Source organism: Haemorhous mexicanus, chromosome 9 (genome assembly GCF_027477595.1).
Source record: "Haemorhous mexicanus isolate bHaeMex1 chromosome 9, bHaeMex1.pri, whole genome shotgun sequence".
Classification (NCBI taxonomy): Eukaryota; Metazoa; Chordata; class Aves; order Passeriformes; family Fringillidae; genus Haemorhous; species Haemorhous mexicanus.
In genome coordinates this window covers 11,446,607-11,468,159 of record NC_082349.1, presented here as the reverse complement: position 1 = coordinate 11,468,159, position 21,553 = coordinate 11,446,607, and the positions used below count along the sequence as shown (strand labels likewise).

At 58.4% G+C, this 21,553-nt stretch overlaps 2 protein-coding genes across 4 annotated transcripts; both read left to right on the top strand.

Annotated features, from left to right (window-relative positions):
• The first annotated feature begins 986 nt into the window (after positions 1 to 986).
• Positions 987 to 16,621, top strand: TIE1 (tyrosine kinase with immunoglobulin like and EGF like domains 1). 2 transcript variants are annotated; one of them, XM_059854034.1, is made up of 23 exons: positions 987 to 1,546; positions 2,011 to 2,298; positions 5,648 to 5,758; positions 5,866 to 6,021; positions 6,112 to 6,243; positions 6,532 to 6,672; positions 6,877 to 7,005; positions 7,389 to 7,534; positions 7,678 to 7,822; positions 8,058 to 8,216; positions 8,390 to 8,527; positions 8,627 to 8,917; positions 9,937 to 10,227; positions 10,772 to 11,085; positions 11,187 to 11,397; positions 11,550 to 11,660; positions 11,764 to 11,954; positions 12,081 to 12,194; positions 12,356 to 12,426; positions 12,679 to 12,719; positions 12,842 to 12,938; positions 13,188 to 13,287; positions 13,447 to 16,621. In XM_059854034.1, the coding sequence occupies exons 1-23, from the start codon at positions 1,501 to 1,503 to the stop codon at positions 13,516 to 13,518; spliced, it is 3,495 nt and encodes a 1,164-aa protein (XP_059710017.1). In that variant the 5' UTR covers positions 987 to 1,500; the 3' UTR covers positions 13,519 to 16,621. The 2 variants fall into 2 exon arrangements, with proteins under 2 accessions (XP_059710017.1, XP_059710018.1); XM_059854035.1 differs by having other exon boundaries at positions 989 to 1,546; positions 10,772 to 10,965.
• On the top strand, positions 15,846 to 21,516 carry MPL (MPL proto-oncogene, thrombopoietin receptor). Of its 2 annotated transcripts, none has more exons than XM_059854037.1 (12): positions 15,846 to 15,973; positions 18,068 to 18,179; positions 18,517 to 18,692; positions 18,911 to 19,164; positions 19,241 to 19,397; positions 19,566 to 19,695; positions 19,958 to 20,130; positions 20,234 to 20,376; positions 20,519 to 20,678; positions 20,847 to 20,934; positions 21,053 to 21,140; positions 21,227 to 21,516. In XM_059854037.1, exons 1-12 carry the CDS (start codon positions 15,871 to 15,873, stop codon positions 21,428 to 21,430), a joined length of 1,788 nt encoding a protein of 595 aa, XP_059710020.1. In that variant the 5' UTR covers positions 15,846 to 15,870; the 3' UTR covers positions 21,431 to 21,516. The 2 variants fall into 2 exon arrangements, with proteins under 2 accessions (XP_059710020.1, XP_059710019.1); XM_059854036.1 differs by having other exon boundaries at positions 15,850 to 15,973; positions 18,050 to 18,179.
• Positions 21,517 to 21,553: the final 37 nt, after the last annotated feature.

Below are 21,553 nucleotides of genomic sequence, written 5' to 3'. Positions count from 1 at the left end.
CATGCCATGGGCACCGCGGCCCCAGAGCACTCTGTAAATAGTCGGAAGCGATGAATGGATTTCCCTTTCCTCTCCATGTGTGCTTTAGATTTTTGGCCGGATACAGCACGGGCCCAGGACACATCAAAACATGAGACTCACTCCCTGGCAGCCCTGGCTTTCACATGGGAACAGTTTGATTTGCGAAGCAGTGTTAGGTTTGGTGCGTGAAGCTTATGTCGATTTCCTGGGGAACGCTTTTTGTTTGCCAGGCAAAGAGCCTGGAGCCTGCTGGTGGCTGGCACGGCCTCCATGCTGGGTGTGAGGCACTCTGAGGCTTTGCTGCAGCAAGGCCATGCTGTGCTGTGCCCATGCCAGCACTGTGCATGGGAAAGCGCACAGGGAAAGCCAGGCTTTCTCCTGCTTCCTCTTCCCCCGAGACATGTTTACCACAAACCACAGGGTTTTCTCCTGGGGCAGTGGCCATCTTCCCATGTGAGCTGGGCAGCTTGTTGGCATCCTGCCTCTGCTCCCACTCAGGCCTCTGAAGCTGGACAGTGTCCCCCCAATGGGCCCCTGCAGGATGAGTCAAGCCCTGGCACAGCACAGAGCCCGGGTGGGCCATGTCTCGCACCCCTGAGCTCAGGTGGGCCATGCCTCACACCCCTGGGCTCAGGTGGGCCATGCCTCACACCCCTGGGCTCAGGTGGACCATGCCTCGCACCCCGGAGCCCGGGTGGGCCGTGCCCCGCAGCCCGGCTCGTGGCGGCGGGAGGCTGAGGCGTCCCGAGGTGTGCACGGCCTCAGCCTCGCCGCACGCCGCTCCCCGGGGGACGGCCTGTGCAGGGCTACTCCCGACGGCTCCTGGAGTCAGGGCCGTCTCCAAACAATGGGTGGAGAGCAGGAAACGCCGCATGGGAAACAGGATTTGGCTCCGCCGCCGCCGCCAGCCACGGCCCCTTGGCCCCTTTCCTTTCCCTGCTCCAGAGAGCCCTTCCCACACCCATCAGCCACGGGGCTGCACCGAGGGAATGGGGATGCCACTGCCCCGGCGGGCTGGGGCATGAGGCACTCTGAACATTGGATGAAAAGCAGGGTCGGTGCACCTCCTGCCTGGGCTAGGGGCTCAGCATGGCTCAGGGAACCCTGAGCACGCAGCCCTAGCCCTGGAGGGGTGGGCGGGTGCCTTTCCCTGGAAGAGCTGCCACCAGGCAGGGGAGCCCAGGGACCCCTTGGCCAGCAAGCCCTGCTTCTGAGCAGCTGGCTGGCCACGGAGACAGAGACACGGGGGCATCTCTCAGTCCGTGTCCAGGCTATGCACCACAGGAGGTGGTCCCAGCTGCCCTGGAAGTCAAGCAACAGCACGGCGAAGAGATGGGGGACACGGGCAGGGAGCAGCGGACCTGAGCTGCTGCTCACGTGGAGCTCCTAGGCAGCCACAGCCTCTAGCTCTGACCCTCGTAGCCAGGAAATGCTGGGGATTTTCTGACCTCTGCCAGATTTGGAACAAGCTCTAAGGACATGGGACTCCACCTTTATCTTCTGCTTCTCTTCCCACATCTGGCAGGTAAATTGCTCCTTTTCATCTGTCTTAAGTGAGCAGCCCCTGCCTCAGGGTGGCTTGGTGGGAAGAGGCAGCTGTGGAAGCTCAGTGGCGCCATCGGAGCAGGGTTGGGAGGGAGGAAATGTCCCTTTGTGATCAGCCATTTGGAGCTCTCAGAGGCCCCTGGCTGCCTCTCTCTGACAATGGAGGAGAGGCACCCCAAGACCCCCATTCTGAAGCATGATTGGCTCATGCTGGGGAGCTGATCCAGCTGGGGTCTCCAAAAGGAGAGCAGAAATGTGCACTGTGTCATCCCAATGTTTCTGCAATGCACCTTGCTTGCCCTAGCTGTGCATTCTGGGCTGGGGGTGGCAAAAATGTCCTGGAAAGGGGGAGACATCTGGGTGACAGGCTCTGGCCCCAAGGCAGGGCAGGTGTGGCCATGCTCTTGCCCAGCTGTGATGAGCCCTTGTGCTCCCTCACCCCAGGGGCCATCCTGGACATCACCCTGGTCGCCAACGTGCAGAGTCTGTCCCACTCCGACTTCTTCCTCTCCTGCGTCATGGGGGAGCACGACGTGAGCTACCTGCAGATCGAGCGGGAGAACAAGATCGTGATGACGCACCCCAAAATGGGCTTCCAAAACTACCGCAACCGCAGCAACCAAGTCCAGGCCAGGGGCTTCTCCAAGGCGGACCTGGTGGGGATCCTCTACTGCCTGGGGCGCACCCCGACCGAGCAGGCCCAGGTGGTCTATGTGCACAACAGCCACAATGGTGAGTGGCTTTTGCGGGCAGCAGGAGGTCCCTGCCTGCCAGTCGAGTGCACAGGGGACGTGCCTGCCCTGCGCTTCACAATCCCAGCACCAGGCAGGGTGGTGGGAGGACAGTGGTGACCCATAAGCTAGGTTTGGGGTCCACCAGCACTGGTGGCAGGGAGATGGAAAGGAGGTGGAAGGGAAGTTCAGCTGGAGGAGCATGATTGAGCCCTGTGGAGGAGCCATCTGTATTTATAATGGGGTTTGGCAGAAGGGCAAGGTCCAAGAGGAAGTTGAGTGCCCTTGGAGGAGGCTGTGGGGTCTGGAAATCATTAACCAGAGCAGGGGGTAGCCCTTTGGAGCTGTGCCAGCCCATGCTCCCACCACAGGCTCAAGGGGAGGAGGTAGTGCTGGGGCAGATCTTTGGCAGCCTCCCCAGGTGCTGTATAAACACCATCCCGGGGCAGCACATCACCATTCCAGCAGTGGGGCTTGCTGAGAGCCACTGCCAGACTGCACTGTAGCCAAGAGCAGTGCTGGGCTCGTCTCCTGCTCCTATTTTGGGCCATAAAAATCCAAAGGGCCTCCCTGGGCTGACCAGCAGCAGGGATACCACCTGGGGCAGCACGCTCCCACACTGCCCCTCCAACCTCCCCTTCCTGTGCTTGAGATTTTGCAAAACTATTAGGACTGAAATTTTCTGTGATATTTGCCTCAGGATGCTTTCTAGCTCTTTTTGAGAAAGTCTAGCTAAAACAGTTGTCCTTGGGCTCAGAATAAGAGGAAGAGATAGAGTTTCCCTGCCTGTGTTAAGACACAGCTTCAGCAAGGAGATCGAGTGTCTCCAAGCAGGGGCACAGAGGCTGCTGATGTGGCCTAAGCATCCCCCAGGGAGCAGGACTCAGTTTTTGTCCTTGTAAAGAGGCTCAAGCTGAAAAATGGCAGTGGTTCTGTTGGAAACAGAGCTGGATTGTCTGAGCAAGCAGGGTGGCACTGAGGAATGGAGCAGAGGCCAATGGAGACAATGTGGGAGACATGACCAGCAGCATGGGGTGAGGAGCAGAGAGGAATTTCTGCACCCCTAGATGCCCTTGTTTATAAATTATGGATGGAGGTGATGGCTCTGGGGCTCCATCCTTGGAACAGTGTTTCCCATGGTGGGGTGTTCTCAGTCAGCCCCCACTCCTGGGTCCACTTAGCCAGGCTAATAAAATAGTGCTTTGGAGGAGCCCCTGTGGGAGTTACAAGTGCCAAAAAGGTGTCCCTTTCACAAGTTCCAAAGAAGCTTCTATTGCTCTGTTTAGAGGAGAAGTTAAAAAATAAAGGAATTAGTAAGCAAAAAAATTACATGTTTGCAGGAGGGCTGGATACAGAAGCCACTGAAGGGGCTTGGTGTCTGCCATCTCTCCTGGTTATCCTGAGAGAACAACAAAGCAGGTCAGGGTGATTAAACAGTGGGTGGGGAATGCTGTTAGAGGAAAGCTGGCAGCTCCCAAAAGGTCATGCATGGAGAAGAACTTAGGAAGTTTGATAAATTTTGGAAGCATTACTGAAAAAACAAAGTAAAGCAAACAAAAGAGATCCTGAGAAGCAATTTCAGAAGTGTTTAAATCTGTCAATAAACTATCTTTTACACTTTCCAGAGCAGAAAAACACCCAGAAAAACAACTGCAGAAAACCAACATTTAAAAAATTTTTTTATCTGTGTGTACAACAGAAAGGTTGGGAAAATTTGCTGGAGGATCTGTCTAAAATGCCACTGTTGTTAGCAGGACACAGGTGATAAATAGCAGAATGGGGCAGCATGACATCACCAGGCTGGGTGTGCAGTGGGCAAGGCTGTGTTGCTGCCCTTGGGAAACCTCAGACTTCTGGGTAGGGAATTACAGGTCTAAAAACTCAAGTCAGAACCTGATAAATTAGCAGAAACTGTAATAAAGAGCAGAATATGTGGTGGTGTGGTCCCTGAGAAAGAGGCAGCTGGGTCTGCAGTGGTAGGGTCTCTGGGGCGGCAGCAGTGAGGATGCTATGAAAAATTGATACTGTCTTCTCAAATTCCTAGAGAAAACTGGGAAAAATCCCTTTCAGAGGTTCTCTGAGAGAAACTTGCACCCGGGGGGTGGCAGGAGTGATCTTTGCATGTGTAAATGACTAAAGAAGGGAGAGTAGGAATAGCAGTGGTTCTTGTCACACAAGGGAGTTCCCACTGGCATGGCATGAGGTCTTTGCGTGGACCTCTGTCACCAGCTGTGGGTGCAAAGAGCTGAACAAGCAGCCATGCTGGCTGCTGTCCCTGAGCTGCCTGGGGAGATGAAGAATGCACTGTGGAGTGACAGAGAGGGGGGAGATACAGCCTGGGAGGGCTTCAGTGATGGAGTGACAGGTAACTCAGTGTGCACAAATGCAATGTGTTGTGTTTGGGGGTCCCCAGGGAACTGTTGCCTTTTATTCTAGGGAGTGAGGTGGATTGAAACAGAGTGAGGATCGTATCTGTGAGCCCACCACTGAGGGCTTTAAAGTCCATGGAAGAAAGATGCCGACTAGAGGGATAGATGGGGAGGCGATTCTGGGAAATTACTGCCAAGTGTGACCTGCGGTGCCCTTCCCTGGGCGTCTGCGGCGTGTGCTGCTTCCTCCTGGTCCTTGGCCTCAGAAGGGTATCACACAGGACTGGATGTGTTTCAGCTCCGGCCGGCGTGGCTCCTTTTAGTGTGTGCAAGCTGGAGTACTGCCAGGCTCCAAAAGCCAGCAGCCGCCTGTGTCCTCCTTTGTGTCTGTCCTGGCACGCCCAGGGCTTGGTTTCCCAGGCCTTAAGGTATTTATAGCCCTGTTTGTGCTCAGGCTGGGATCTAGCTGACTCACATTAATACTCCAGGAGTTCATTGCTGCTGCACACCCCAGCACCTGGGGAATCAGGAAGACAGCCATGACAGGGCTGCTGATCCTGGGGGCTGGAGTGCAGCCTCCTGCACGCTTAATTCCCTCACTGGCCCTGCTTTCCCTGCCTGCAGCACTCCAAACCTCACCAGCAGGCGGGGTACACCATGCACACTTGTTCCAGATGTCACCTCCCCAGACTGCTGCCATCAGTGTCTTGTGCAGATGGTGGGCTGGTTAGAGGGCAGGGTGCCAAATCCCATTCCTTTGTGTCTGCCTGAAGGTGCTGAAGGGGCTGGGAAGGGGAGCCCTGTTCCTGCAGAGGCTTGGGGGGTCCTGGGTACTACATGGAGTGGGCAGGGAGATGTGTCATGACATTCCAGCAGAAACATGCCAGGGTGTGTCCTGGTATGACCGGGTGTCAGCACTGCCCTCGGGTGTGAGTGCCCTCAAGGGTGACTGCTGTGCAATCTATGCCTCCTCCTCTGCAGCCCACCTCTTCCCAGTGAAGGCCACACAGTCTGTGAATGTTGCCGAGGTGGCCACCTTCTCTGCCAGGATCCTCAAGAGGAAGGAGACAGATGTTATGTGGAAAAGAAACGGCAAGTAGTTCCAAGAGCAGGCACAGAGCTGGAGCTGCTCCCACCTGGTGCCTGGCACTGGCCCTGGGGGCACGGGAGGTCACAGATAACCCTCTGTCCCCTTGCAGGCACCTACTACCAAACCACAGACCGGGGCGAGGTGCAGGATGACCACGTCGTTCTGACACTCCCCAATGTCAGTGTCAGCGAAAACGGTGTCTACAGTGCCACATTCATGGGGGACAGCCCTCTGTGGAGTGCCTTCTACCGCCTCATTGTGAGAGGTGAGCAGGGCCCTGGCTGCCTGCGACTGGGGACAGCCATACTCTGCCCTGTGGCAGGCAGCACTCTGGCCCCCTCTGCTCTCTCTGCAGCCTGCCCTGCTAAGAAATGGGGACCATCCTGTCAGAAGGACTGTCCCGACTGTCTGAACGGCGGCATCTGCCATGACCACGTTGGCGAATGCATCTGCCCTCCAGGGTTCATGGGCACCCGCTGTGAGAGAGGTGGGTTCACCTGCCCAGCATTGGGTGCTGTGCCCAGGGCATATGTGAGGGCTCTCTTGCACCCCTAGACCTGAGCACTGTGTCTAGAAATGCCGTGTTCATCCCCAGTGCCTCCCCACCCTCAGTGCACTCTGTTTCTGGGCCAGGGCTGGACCACCCACATGGGTCCCACGTCTCCTCGAGGTGGTGATACAGGGCTTGGGGCACCCAAGCCAGCTCTGTGACATGCACAGGCAGTAAGTGCATGGATGAATGGTGGGTGAAGGCAGACCATGCTTCTTTTTCCAGCCTGCCAGGAAGGCCAGTTTGGCCGCAACTGCCAGGAGACGTGCCAGAGAGCCCAGGGCTGCCGGGGGCTGAGCTTCTGCCTTCTCGACCCCTATGGCTGCTCCTGTGCCTCAGGCTGGAGTGGCTCCCGCTGCGACCAAGGTACAGGGACATGGGTGTCCAATAGCTCTCACCCAGCTGGGCTTCTTCCAGGGCCTGGCTGCTCTCCAGCAGCACCTCTGCAACCCTCTCCACATCTGAGGGTCAGCACAGGCTGAGCAGTACTGCTGCCTGCATCAGCTGCTTGCTGTCTCTGTGGTCCTGTGCCATGGCCAGGGGCAGCAGTGAGCTCTTCTCTTCCCACAGCCTGTCCCTCAGGATTCTATGGCCCTGACTGTGCCCTGGAGTGCACCTGCCAAAATGGAGGCAGCTGTAACCGCTTCAGTGGCTGTGTCTGCCCTGCAGGCTGGCATGGGCAGCACTGTGAGAAGTCAGGTGAGATTGGCACAGGGCTGTGGCAGGTTCCCATCCCCCACCCTCTAGTGGGCATTGGCTCCTTCCTCATCAGTGGCTGGGAGGGCCATTGGCTATTGGTCTCGCCAGCTGATTCAGCAGAACCCCTTTGCTGCGGAATTAGACTCCAAGTCTGTAGAAACCAGGACATTGCAAGGGCGGCATCTGGTCTGGCATTCCAGCATTATCTGTGTTGAGAGTGTTGCTGAGCCCAGCATGTGGGGTGGGGATCAGGACTAGACCACAGCATCCATCACCTTTCCCTTGGCACCACAGTCTGGCCGCATCTGGGTCCAAGAAAAGGTGCCAGGCTTTCTTGTAGGGTAGGAGCAGGGCCAGCCCTAATGTTGATTTCTGTCTACCAGACCGGTTCCCCCAGATCATCCATCTGGCCTCAGAGCTGGAGTTCAACCTGGGCTCAGAGCCCATCATCAGCTGCGTGGCCATTGGCAACCCACTGCCCACCAGGGACAGCGTGGAGCTGCGCAAGGCTGATGGCACTGTGCTCAAGGTACTGCCCTGTGCCCTTGCCCCACCACCATCTCCATGTTGACAGCTCCCTCAAGAATACCTGCAGCTTCTGAGCAGCTTCTGACTCATGGGGGCTGAGGCAGGGGCAAAGTGGAGGGGCTGACAGCACCCTCTGTGCCACAGGTCATCAAAACCATCATCGAGCCGAAGCAGATCACCTGCGAGTTTGAGGCACGGCACCTGACAAAGGCGGACACAGGGCTCTGGGAGTGCCGGGTCTCCACGACCGGGGGCCAGGACAGCCGGAAGGTCAAGGTCAATATCCGAGGTGAGGAAAGTGTGGTGTCATGAGCACGACAAGCCAGGGTTGCTGCAGGAGGCTGTCAGCATGGTGGGGCAATACCATCCCTGCACCTGACTGGGTGCCTCTCATCGTGGGCTACAGTGCCAGCAGGTTTGGGTGAATATAAAAGACTTTCCTGACAAAGTTGAAAGGAGCCAAGAGGTGGCAGATACCTTGTTGCTCCCAGTCCCAGTAGTGTTATTCCCTTCTTCCCCCCAAGTGCCACCAGTGCCCTTGAGTGCCCCCCGGCTGTTGGCCAAGCAGAGTCGCCAGCTTGTGGTGTCACCTGTGGACAGCTTCTCTGGGGACGGACCCATCACCTCCATCAAGCTCTTCTACAAGCCCAAGGATGACAATTCTGCTTGGTCATCCATTGTGGGTATGTGTCTGCAGGGCTGGGGAACACAGTTAGGACCTGTGTGTGGCAGGTGAGGTCTGGGGTGGGCAGATGTCTCCATACCAGGCCCCCTGTGGTGATGCTGAGGAGGATGCCAGTGGTAGGGCAGACTGTGGATGATGGGCATGGATTTGACATGTTTTCTTGGCCAACAGTCGACAACAGCGAGAACATCACCCTCATGAACCTCCGGCCGGTCACCGCCTACATCGTCAAGGTGCAGCTGAGCCGGCCAGGGGCTGGTGGGGAGGGCAGCAAGGGTCCCGAAGCCATCATGGTGACTGACTGCCTTGGTGAGCCTCCATCTCCTTGACCCTGACCCTGCACAGAACAGAGCTTGAAAGGTCTCACAGCTGATGCGCCGTGAGATTTTGCTGCATTTTTGTTTGCAGAGCCCACAGTCAAACCTGTGATCGAAGGCTGGTCCATAGAAGAGAAAAATATGCTTCATGTCAACTGGAAGTTGCCAAGCAACCATGAGCCAGCACATGGGTTCATTGTCCACCTCTTTGACTCTGCAAGGCGGTTGGTCTCTGAGAAAAACGTCACGTCCATCTCTGTGCTCTCTGCCCGCATCGGGGACTTGGAGTTTAACAAGGAGTACAGGCTGGAGGTGCTGGTGTACCACTGCACCAGCCTGGGGCCACCCTCTGACCCCTATAAGGTCATGATCAACAGTAAAGGTGAGTCCAGTGGAATGCTGGGAACCCTTAACAGGGAATTACAATGATAAATCAGTTATAATTGTAATAGCGACCATCCCCAGGTCTGGCTGCTTCTTATCCCACCTCTGATAGAGCATGAACAGCTGTTTGGGGAAAATGGGCCCTCCTTTCCTCTCTAGACCCTGCAGTCTCCAGCACCAAGGAGCTGAGAAACATCCTAAGCTAAATGTGACATTCAGGTCATCATGAGTGATGCCCACAAACAGATCTGTTCTCTACACCCTTGCTCAAACCCTGATGGACCTGTCTATACTTGCAGCCTTTACAATACCCTGTAGCAACTAGTTCCTCTATATAATTATACTCTGCATGAAAAAATATTTCCCTTTGGTTTGCTTTAACCCTCCTGCCAGGTAATTTTGCTGCATGGTCACTAGGGCCTGGGGAGCCCTCCAGTCCCACCTGTGGGCACACACACACTCAGCTTCTGAAGTAGGTGAAAGACCATGAAGAGATGGAGCACCAGCCTGACCAGGCTTTCTGGCAACCAAGGAGAAAGGCATACATGAGGCCTTTGGGGGGGCTTGGCACCATATGGTCCACACTGAAAGGACTGATAGACATCAGGCTTGAGGGATGACAGGTTTCCTTTGGTCTCTTCTTGTAAGAGCTTTGTATGATTTTGAAATGTAGGGTTAGGGACGTGGGCAGGCAGGAGGGGCTCAGAGGAGGTGGGCAGGCAGTATGTGATGGAGACCTGAAGAAATAAAATGTCACAAGAGCTAGTCAATACACTAGACCTCATTTAGACCTCAGATGATGTGGCGGGAACATTTGGAAGTACAGTCCTGCTTCACTGTGGTACATGGAGAGCACCTCCACCTCCTCCAAGCAGGGGCAAGGGGTCCCTGAAGATCCCTCAAAGCTGACCTGGCTCTGGTTGCTACTGCCATCCACAGGGTCCAATCCTAACGGCAGCACTGAGCCCTGTCAGTACAAGGAGCCCTGGGTCTGACACTCTTCTCTCTTGGTCCCAGGGCCCTCCTCTCCGCAGTTGCTCTTGGCAGAGCCCGTGTCCGACACTGCGGTCAGGCTCTCCTGGCAGGTGCCCGAGTACCCCAATGGGGGCATCACCAAGTACATCGTGGAGCTGCAGCAGGTGGGGGGCACCAGTGAACCCCAGTGGATTGACACCGACAGCGGCGCCGAGACCACCAAGATTGTTGGGGGCCTCAATTCCAGCACCAGCTACCAGTTTCGTGTCCGTGCCAACTCCCATGTGCCAGGGGAATGGAGCCTGCCTGTGAAAGCCAAGACCCTTGGGGATGGTGAGAGGGGTGTCCCAGCAGGCAGGGGGCTCACAGCTCTGCTGCAGCCTGGGCTCAGATTCTGGTCACCAAAGAAGGATTGGGGCACTTGTGGCAACCTCTGAGCGTGGCTTTGAAGCAGCAGCCTAAGACCAAAACTCTTGGTGTCTTAAAAAAACCTGCTCCCCCTAGTCCTACAGGGGCAGGGGTGGCATGATGACATCATGGCACCTACAGAGGGACTCTGCCTTGGGCAGCAGGGGATGTGAATCAAGGGGCTGGGGGAGCAGAGCAGAGTCAGCATGTGAGGAGATCACAGCTTGACCCAAAGCTGGTTGGAGGTCCATAAACCAGTGGTTCAGTGTCAGGAGGGGAAAGTATCTCAGTGGGCTGTGATACTTTCTCCTCTGTGTCACTGTGGCACCAGGAGCTCAGGATATGGTTATGATATCTTCATTGGGGATCTTGGTGCTGGGAGAGGGCTGGTGTCATGGTGGTTGGCCAGTAGTGCAGGCCAGGCAGGGCTTGATCACGGACCACAACCCTCCGTCCCTCCTTTTGGCAGGAGTGCTGAGCGTGCCGCCCAGCCTGGGCAGCCAGAGCACGGAGCAGGCGGGAACAGACCAGCAGCTGCTCTTGGCCATTGTTGGCTCTGTGTCCGTCACTTGCTTCACCATCCTCTTTGCTCTCCTGGCACTTTTCCTCATCAAGAAGAATTTTTTCCACCGGCGCCGCACCTTTACGTACCAGTCTGGCTCGGTGAGTCCCGCCTGCCCCGCCAGGACCGTGTCCCCTGCTCCCCAGGTCCCAGCCCGATCCAGGTCACGTTCCATAGCCTCCAGTCCGGATGCAGCCAGACCTCACTTCCACACGGAGAGGGTGCGGAGCCCACCCTTGCCCGTGACTCCTGTCCTGCTGGGACTGCCGCATGGGCAGGCAGGTGCCCGGTGCCTCTAACCTCACCCGCTTCCATCTGCCAGGGGGAAGAGACCATCCTACAGTTCAACTCGGGGACCCTCACCCTGACACGCCGGCCCAAGCCGCAGCCTGAGCCCCTCAGCTACCCCATCCTGGAGTGGGAAGACATCAAGTTTGAGGATATGATTGGGGAGGGCAATTTTGGGCAGGTAATCAGGGCCATGATCAAAAAGGACGGCCTGAAAATGAATGCAGCCATCAAGATGCTGAAAGGTGAGTGTTGGGGGAGGCAGGCAGGGTGGGCTGACTGCTGCAGCTGTGTCCTGGGCCATGCTTGTGCTGGGGAGCATCAGGAGTCTTTTGCAAGGAAGCAGAGGAAAGGCCCCTGTTGTAGCCTGAGGTGTTCAACCCTTCTTTGCTTCCAGAATTTGCTTCAGAGAATGACCATCGGGACTTTGCCGGGGAGCTGGAGGTGCTGTGCAAACTGGGCCATCACCCCAACATCATCAACTTGCTGGGTGCCTGTGAGAACAAGGGTGAGGGCTGTCCCATTCTACCCTGCCGCACAAACTCTACCCAGCTGTCTATTCCTTTTTGCTGGGGAGAGCCCCAGTAGCCCAACCTCCTCCTGCCCCCCAGGCTACCTGTACATCGCCATTGAGTATGCTCCATATGGAAACCTCCTTGACTTCCTCCGCAAAAGCCGAGTCTTGGAGACAGACCCAGCCTTTGCCAAGGAGCACGGCACTGCCTCCACCCTCACATCCCAGCAGCTCCTCCAGTTTGCTTCGGACGTGGCCAAGGGGATGCAGTACCTGAGTGAGAAGCAGGTACATCCCAGCAAGCCCCTCAGATCACCCTCTCCCTGAGGCCTATGGGTTCCCCATCGGGGCATGAGGTCCCTGGGGCCAGCAGAAGGGACCATGTAGCTCCTGCTAACTTCTCTTCCCTTTCAGTTCATTCACAGGGACCTGGCAGCAAGAAACATTCTGGTGGGAGAAAACCTGGCCTCCAAAATTGCTGACTTTGGCCTCTCCAGAGGGGAGGAGGTCTATGTGAAGAAGACAATGGTGAGCCAGGAGTGAAACATCCCCATGGGGCCTGCACCAGTGTGGTGGGCAGGATGCCATGGTGGGTGACCAACCCACCATGGCAGGACTGGCTGGATCACAGCTGTCTTCCACCCAGGAGGCACCCCTCCAGCCCTGATGGTGGCTCTCTCTTTCCCCAGGGCCGTTTGCCAGTTCGCTGGATGGCCATCGAGTCCCTCAACTACAGCGTGTACACCACCAAGAGCGATGTGTAAGTGCTGCATGTGGGGGCACCGGGCTGGGGCATGGCTGCGGCCGCCTCCACTCCTCTCTGGTGCAATCACAGAGGCAATGCTATTGCTCTGGGTGCTGCAAGGGCAGGAGGTGATGCTGGTGCATCTTCCTGAGGAGCTGCTGGCTCAGCCCAAGCCTTGGCTGCCTGTTCCACCCTGGGCTTTGCCCTGTGCCCATCAGCAGGGCACAGCTGGCCACTCTGTCACAGCCTCGGCTGGTCCCCTTTCAGGTGGTCATTCGGTGTCCTGCTCTGGGAGATTGTCAGCTTGGGTAAGCCTCTTCCCTGTCCCCTGCCTTCACTCAGGTCCCTGTAGGTCTGGTTATCCTGGGCCTCTGGGGGGAACACCCTAGGGACTGTCACCTTCTCAGCCCCTGGGTGTCTCTGGCTGTAGGGGGGACACCGTACTGCGGGATGACATGCGCCGAGCTCTATGAGAAGCTGCCCCAGGGATACCGCATGGAGAAGCCGCGTAACTGCGATGACGAGGTGTAAGTGGACAGAGCCTCAGCTGGTGGTGGCACTCACATAACCCCACTGTCCCACAGGGCTCACGCCAACTTTCAGCAGCTTCTGCCTGGTTGCCTCTGCATTGTGGCTGAGGAATGGGCTGGGGTCCCACACCCAAACACCTTTCCTTGGCTTTAGTTTCCTTCCTGCTTCCCCCATCTCCCACAAGGAGCTTTTCTGCCCCCTCTCCTCCTGTGCGCACTGAGCCACCCACAACTCTCTGCCCCCAGGTACGAGCTGATGCGGCAGTGCTGGCGCGACCGCCCCTACGAGCGCCCTCCCTTCGCCCAGATCTCCATGCAGCTCATCCGCATGCTGGAGGCCAGGAAGGTGAGTGGTAGCAGCAGAACCATGCATGGGGTTTAACCCCACCATCGCCTTTCGGGTGCAGGGAGACAACAGGGCACAGTGCCCATGAGCATGCTGGTGGGGGCAGGAGGTAGATGTGGATATGCTCACAACTGGCTCCTAACTGGAGTTCCCCCACAGGCCTACGTGAACATGGCCCTGTTCGAGAACTTCACCTACGCGGGGATTGATGCCACCGCCGAGGAGGCGTGAGGCTGCGCTGGCCCCAGCCTGCTGGAACAGTGCTGTGGGGACAAGGGGCTGCTTGTCCTCTCCAGGGCCAAGCAGCCAAATGGCAGTGCCCCTTCCCAAGAGCGCCTTCCCTGTAGCAGGACGATGCCATCCCCTCCCTGGCATGGTGCCAGCCACTTACAGCCCCCACACTGCTGGGACACATTGGGGTGACCCCCAAGGACAAGCAGCAGCAGGGTGCTGGCAGCAGAGCAGGCAGGAGAGGGCCTCCATCAGGAGCCAGGGTACTGCCTAAGCCCATGGACACACATGCCTAAACTTTGGGGCAAGAGGAGGAAGCAGCAATACAGCTGCAGCCCTCAGCATGCTCTGGGCCTGAAGTGGTGCCAGGGGTTGTGAGCAACCCTGCTGGCATGGGATGGGGCCACCCTGGCGGGTGCAAAAGAACAATGTTGGCTGTGCACAGCCTCCAGCTCTGTAGTGGCCCTTCAGAGATTTCGGCTCTGCCTCAAGGACAATAAAGATCATGCAACAGCTGGGTCCGGAGGAGTGTTGGTGGGGACCCACCTCTGCCCTGCTGACAGCACGGGGGAACAGCATGTGGGGGCCCAGTGATCTGCTGCTGTGGTGGGCACTCCTCAGAATCCTGTTCCCACTGGGGTCCTGTGATAATCCCCAGGAATGTCCCAGCATTCCCAGGCAAGTCCTGGGTCTCATCATGGCACCGTGATGGGTTTTCTTAGGATCCAACTGGGATCTTTTCTCACACACACAATTTAAGACTTGGTCTTGTCCCCAGACGGATATGGAGAACAGACTATGTCCTTCCTATGCACAGCTGCCTCTTGCATGCTTAAAAATTGTTCCTGCAGCTTCTCCTCAGCTGGCTGGTCTTTAAAGGGATGGCCCTGCTCCTCCAGCTGGGTCCTGTGGAACTGTGCAACTCCACACCCTTCCCACCCTGGCCAGCTGGCACCTCCCAGCACTGTGCCGAGCTTCCCAATCTGGCAAGGTGAGGCTGTGTTTGACCAGCCTGCTCCAACTTGTGCTGCCAGGGTGAGCCTCGTGTGCCCGTCCCTCGAGGGTCACCTGGGCTCTGCCCTGGCCCTCCTGGAGGAGCTCCAGTCCCAGTCTTCAGTCCCTCACCTGCACTGCTGCTGTTTGTTACCCCGAGAGTGGTTGGCTTCAGCTTGCTCAGCCCTGGACATGCCATCCAGCTGTCTGTCTATCCATCTTCTGCAGTCCCACGAGAAGCAAGAGTGGCTCCTGCAGAGCCTGGTATCCCTGCTGGAGACAGGGACATTTGCATTGTCCAGAAGGACAATGGGCAAGTGTCTTTTATGCCCAGAAGGTCTCTGAACCCTGTCAATACCATTCTGATTTTCCATTCTGGCCTTCAGTGCTTTTTAGTGTGAATTGCAGCTGTTAGTGAGCAGCTGCTCTGCCACATCTCTGAGGTTCCCAGTGAATCAGTGATGGGAACTGGCCCTCACGCCACTTCTTCTGCACCCCCTCTGCTCCCAGCTGGGAACAGTGTCTGGGGCAGTGTCACCAGTGCTGCTCACACCTAGGTCTTTGCTTTTTTTGACAAAATTTGTCTGTGGCAAGTTGGGGCTGGCATTTCTCTCCCTTCAGTGCCTCTAGTGCTGTCCTCAGCTGCTGGGCTTGAAGAAGCAAACCTGGCCTTGGTGCACAGGGGACACATGTGCAAGTGGCTCCTTGTGCCCTGAGCTGTGCAATAGTGCTGTGCCTTGGCAGGGTGGGAGACCCTCCAGCACCACAAGTAATGGACTGGCAGGAGGTTGAGCATGACTGTGGGACCTCATGTGGTGGCCCTGATCCTGCACCACCACCACTAGCACCTCCGAGGGCTTTGCCCTCTGTGCCTGCAGCTCTGCTCCCAGCACAGCCAGAGACGGTGCTGCTGGCAGAGCAGACCTGGAGTACACCGGTGCCAGGCGGCACAGGACACAATGGAGGCAGACCAGCTGTGCCATATCCCATGCTCCCATGTGGTAGCAGCCCCAACAGCCTGCCCTGCCCCACACAGGGGCCTCCCTAGTTTCTCGGGGGTTGTTTTTCTTCCTAGCCCATCCTCCCAGCATGCCAGTAGCCACAAGAGCAGGACATGCCGCCTATCTGATAGGAGCAGTCTCTCTTGGCACTGCGGCCGGCGGCAGAGGGGCTGTGGCCTTGTGGTTTCAGGCACAGGGAAGTGCTGGTGATGGGGCGGGGGGAGCCCCCAGCCAGGCTTCCTGAGCTGCACAGCCACCACTTCCCAGATAAAGGTATTGCCTGGAGGAGCGACAGCAACTCCCAGGACACTGGAAGGGACGAGTGCGGCACGTGTGGCTCTGGCACACAGGTTGCAGGATGGCAGCCTGCCTGTGCCAGAGCTGGCAGCTCTCACTTCTCCCTGCCATCCTGCTCAGCCTCCGCAGCCCACCGTCAGCCCCTGAGCCAGTGACATCCCAAGGTAGGTCCTTGGGGCTATTTTCTCCCCCAAAGGATGGGCCAGAGAGGAGCTAGAATGCCAGGTGTGGGCAACAAGCACCTCACAGCAGCCAAAATCTATGGGATTGGGAAGGGGGCATTCCAGGACGGTGTGCAGGAAGTGTTCAGGGTGAGCAATGGAGCGTACTTCTCACCTGTGGGACACCCTGAGATGCTTGGAGTAAAGGAACATCCATGCTCTCTGCAAGCAGAGCTTGGCTGCCCATGGGTTGCCCCTGAGGATGGCAGCCTGGTGCTCCCAGTGCTGCTCAGGTAGCAGAGGGGCTCCTCACTCATCAGACGTTCTCAGAGCTATGACATGATGAGGGTTTTAACAAGACTCAAGTTAACATCTGGTACAGCTCTGCATCACGGGAAATGCAGTGGCACCTCTAGGCTAACCCCAGTGCTCCTGCACCAGCCTTGCTGTCATGATCTTACTGTCCTGCTGGACATCCTCATCTTAGCTGATAGCTGGCCCCAGCTGATAGCTGCACCTGCCAGAGCCACTCCCCAACTTTGTTTCATTTCAGTATGAAATTATGCATTCTTTAAGCTCCTCTTTAGCCCCTTTAGAACTTTCTGTAACCCCATAAAAAGCATTAATTGAATAAAACCCTGTTGATCTCCTGCTTGTCTCTCCAGCCCCACTCCAGGTCTCTGGCCAGAACAGACTTGGGAGCACATTTCGAGTCACCCCCATAGGGGCAGTGGAACGAGGGTCAGGGTTGGACTCTGCCACAGCCTCTGCAAAATCATTGTGCCTTGAGCCATCCGCCAGCTTGGCAGCACTGCCCAAGCATGGCTGGTGTGGGCTGCAGATCTGGGCAGCTGCCCTTCCTAAGAAATGGGCTGTGCACAGCAAAGATGCTCTGATAGCCCACAGGACCAGGGTGGGCTCCCACTGACGCCATGGGTCCCTGTGCCACCGAGCTGCTGGGACCTGGCCACTTCATCTCCTGGTGCTCAGAGCTGGGTGAGGTCATGGAGCCAGCATGAGGCCTGGGGTGGGATAATGGGGGCAAAAAGAGCAGGTGGGGAGGCTGTGGCAGAGATGGGACAATAGGCATGGGGAAGAAGGCAACACAGGGCTGAGAAATGAGGAACAGGGCTGGGGGGTCAGGGCAAGAGAAGGGACAGGGTGAGCAGAAGGACACCAAGAAGGTGGCAAGAATATTTGGGAACAGTGACTTATTCTTTGCCCAGGGTGTTCTCAACTGGCAGCACAGGGGTGTGTAGCAGAGAATGGATACACTCAGCAAATGCAGCAGACATTGGCAGTGGGCTTGTAGGGTCCCAAAGCTGGGGGCAACCCCTGGGGAAGGCAGCAAATGCCAGTAGGAAGAGGAGGAGGAAGAGGGCTGGAGCAGGTCAAAGGGCAGAGGGAGTGGGGGGAGAAGGGACTGCTGAAGCAATTCTGGGGACAGCAAGACCACACCTGTGCATCACACATCTGCACCTTGTGGCTGTCCCCTCTTCCTCGACAACAAGGGCAAACACCATATGTCAGCAGAGCTACCAGTGCTTCAGAGATCCTGCAGGGTGTGAAGCCGCAGTTTGTCTGTGTAATGACAGGGAGCACAGCTTACTGAGGGGGGTAGACATGCCCTCAAGGCAGGGGTTTGGGCATCCCCCCTGCTCAGGACCACATGCTCCCACACCAGCCCCCAGGCCCTTTCTTTTTCCCTGGGGTGCTGCTCCTCCTTATCTCACTTCCGCGCACCTTCCGGCATGAGCAGGGCAGGGGTGCTTCCCCCTGATCGCTGGGCCCTGAGCTCCCCTCCGACCACAGGGCTATTTCGGGATGTTTGTTTGTCCTCAAGGACCTCGTGTACCGAGGAGGGGGCATGGTGGGGCTAGGGGGAGCCCTGCACCAGCCAGGACCCCAGTGCAAGCCAGCAGCCAGCATGGGTGCCATGTCCCTCCCCAGTGTACCAAGCTGGTGGAGAGCACCCGTGCCACGGCCATGCTCAGGCTGCCCCGCGTGCTTGAGGTGGAAGTAGGTGAGATGGGGACAGGTTTGTGCCCAGGGGCTCCTTCATGGCCACACTCCTCCCAGACGCTGCACTGCTAGCAGGCGTGTCCGAGGACATCCTCTGTTTCTCCCGCTCCTTCGAGGACCTCACCTGCTTCTGGGACGAGGAGGAGACAACAACTGGGAATGGCCACTTCTACTACTGGTACAGCAGGTAGGAGATGGTGGGGACACAGCCCGGCCTCCTCCTTGCTGCACAGAGAACAGCAGGGTCAGGGTGTCACAGCAATCTGGGCCATACCAGCTCCAAGCTTCAAGGAGAGATGGAGAGCCCACAGAAGTTATACAGCAGCCACTGCACACCCTGCAGCAGGGCTGGGGCCTTGGCTGTCCCTCAGTCTTATGGGGATGGTGCCCTGCAGTGGATTATGGCACAGGAAAGGACCTGGTGACACTGAGGTCTCCATGCTGTGATCCACATTGCCTCTCCTCAAGCTTGGCCCGAGGCAGGAGGTGTGAGGTTCTGCAAGACCCCTCTCTCCGTTCCTCAGGGATGTGCCCACAGCGTGCGTGGTCTCCACATGGCACCGTGGGGCTGGAGGGAAGCGACATGTCTGCGTCTTCCCCAGCCAAGACGTGCGGCTCTTCACCCAGCTCCACCTCCAAGTCCTGGATGCCACCACAAACCACACAAAATATTGGCGGGAGCTCAGCGTGGATGCAGTGGGTGAGTCCCTTTCACTGGGAAATGCCCTGTGACAACAGGACAGTCCCCAGATCTGAGTACCCTGACCTTCTTCCTGCCATGGAGGCTGGCAACACCCTGAGCCCTGCATGCGCAGAGGCAGCCTGGGGGGACACTTTCTCGTGTCCCTCAGCAGGACCAGGCATTGCCTGGACTGGGGCTGCTGCAGGAGGACAAACACCCTGGCATGTTCTGTGCAGGTCTCATTGCTCCCCCAGCAAACATCTCAGCCCGCTGGGTTGGGGCTGCGGGGCAGCTCTGCGTGTCGTGGCAGCCACCACTCGCTGACTTCCCGAACTTCTTCCTCTACGAGGTGCAGTGTTGCCCTGCCAGCTCTCCAGGGATGCCCTGCAGCACCACATTGAATCCCGGCGAGCAGCACCCTGGGGACCCCTCCATTCAGTCAATTGTCAGCACCCACACACCCAGGGCAGCCTCCCAGGCACTGGGGCAGGTACACAGAGGGGTCAGGGATGGGCAGAAGGGTTTGGGGCCTGCAGTTGCTCCTCAGCTTGGCCCCTCTCCTGCAGAGGCTGGTCCAGGCCAACACTTGGGTGGTGCTCCGGGACCTGCAGCCAGGGGTGAGGTACCACATCCAGGTGCGCAGCAAGCCCGACGGTACCTCCATGGACGGTGTCTGGGGGCCCTGGTCGCAGGCACTGCCTGCTGAGACACCTCACTCCTCCGGTGAGCAGCCACCCCCTCTGCAGAGGTGCTGGCAGGAACAGCAGGGAGGCACCCACACCTGGGGCTGCAGGGGGTGGGGTCCTGTTGTAGGCGAGGTGCGACTCCCACCTCGTTTTGGGGGGCCAAGGGGAAGCAGCCCCCTCCCTGCCCCGACTCTCCCCTGCCCAGGAGACATCGGGCTGTGCTGCAGTACTCCCGACCTGCGGCAGGTGCGTTGTGAGTGGAGCTGGGACCCTGCAGAGCCCCACAGCTCCCACCAGCTCTTCTACCGGCCACCTCCAAGTGGGGCTGGCACAAGGTAAGGGGCATGGCAGGCAGATGGCGCTCAGGCAGGCACATCCCAGGGACCACTGGTCCTGCTGTGTCCCAATATCCCACACTGGGCCTCTTGCCCATGCCCTGCTCTGTCCTGCCCTATCACCACCAATCTCATACCACCTCTCCTGGCCACATCGCACCTCCGACGACAAGCAGCAGTAGCTTTCCTGGGCAAGTGCCGGAGGAATGCTGGCTGTGGGTGTGCTTTGGTGGGACTGACTGCCTCCCCACTCCTCCCACAGGGAAGATGCATGGCAACAGTGCGAGGAGGTGAGCAGGGGGGCACAGGGCACCTATGCCTGCACCTTCCAGCCCAAGGCTGGCAGTGCCATCTCCATCCTGGTGAATGTCACCAGGACCCACATGCTGCCCACACTCAGCTACTTCAAGGAGCCCTTTTGGCTGCACCAGGCTGGTGAGTTCCAGTGCCACCACAGCCCCTGCCTGGCTCACAGGGGACACAGTGTCCCATGTCCCGTTTCACAGGAGCGACACATGCCTGTCCCCAACACCAACAGTGCTCACAGATGCCCCACAGCTTGTGCAGGCAACAGTGTCGCAGGGCCGGCTGAGCTTGCAGTGGCTGCCGCCCCTGGAGCTGCTGGCAGAGCAGCTGGACTACCAGGTCCGCTATGCCATGGAGAACAGCCATGACTGGAAGGTAAGGCCTGCCCAGGACACCCCGAGCAGCGCTGCCCACCTCTGCTGCAGACACATGGCAGGCGCGGGGTCGGGCAAACCGGGACCTGCCCCTTGGTGCCACCCCACAGCAGCCATGCCTCCAGCTCGGCTCTGCCTCGCAGGTCCTGCAGGTTCCACGAGCAGCTAGGAAAGAAGTCCTGGACCTGCGGCCAGGGTCCCGCTACCACGCCCAGGTGCGGGCCCAGCCCAGCGGGCCGTGGTACCAGGGCAGCTGGAGCGCCTGGTCCAAACCTGTTGTGGTTGATGCCATGGCTGATGCGGGTAAGGGACAGGGCTGGAGGCTGCGGCCACAGGAGCCACACGGCTGACGGCAAGAGACAGAGAGTGCTGGACATGGGGTGGGGAGCAGCGGGCAGGGTGCTGCGAAGGGCTCAGAGGTGGGGGGGGTCTGGGAAGGGCTACAGATGCGGCGTTCCTCCTCCGATGCAGGCTGGCTCATCCCCAGTGTGACGGTGGTGCCGCTGCTCTTCTCAGCAGTGCTCCTGGGGCTGCGGTGCACCTTCCCCTCCCTCTACAGGTAAAGGGATGTGCCGGGGGCAGGCGGGGGATCCAGCACCAAGCCTGGGCACCTTGCACGGGGCATTAGGGTACCCCAAGTCAAAGGGTACCTTCGATGCCCCTTCCTCCATACCCAGTAATGTGAAGCAGAAACTGTGGCCGCCCGTTCCGGACCTGCACCGTGCTCTGGGCAGCTTCCTCCAAGAAAGCAGCAAGCACGGCCAGGTGAGGGGATGAGGCTGGGCGGCTCAGCTGCCCCCGGGGACAGCTCGAAGGGCAGCCCCTACCGCGTCCACTCTGTGACCCCCCAGGCCAGCGCCTTCGACAAGCAGCCGCCGGAGGAGGCCGTCCTGCCCTGCCTGCTGGAGGTGCTGCCCGGCCCGCGGCGCGAGTCGGGCCCGCCGCCGGAGCACCCTGGGGGCCGCCTGTCCAGCACCGACATCGCCAACCAGTCCTACCTGCTCATGAGCGGCTGGGAGCCGCGGGGAGCAACGGCCGCCCCCACCCCGCCATAAACTCTGGTCCCTCCCCAAGCACCCGCCTGGTCCCTCCTTCGCCGCCCCGCCCCTGGCCCGGATCGCCCAGCCCCAGCAAGAACGCCCCGCCCCGGGTCCCGCCCCTAACTGCATGCGCGAAGC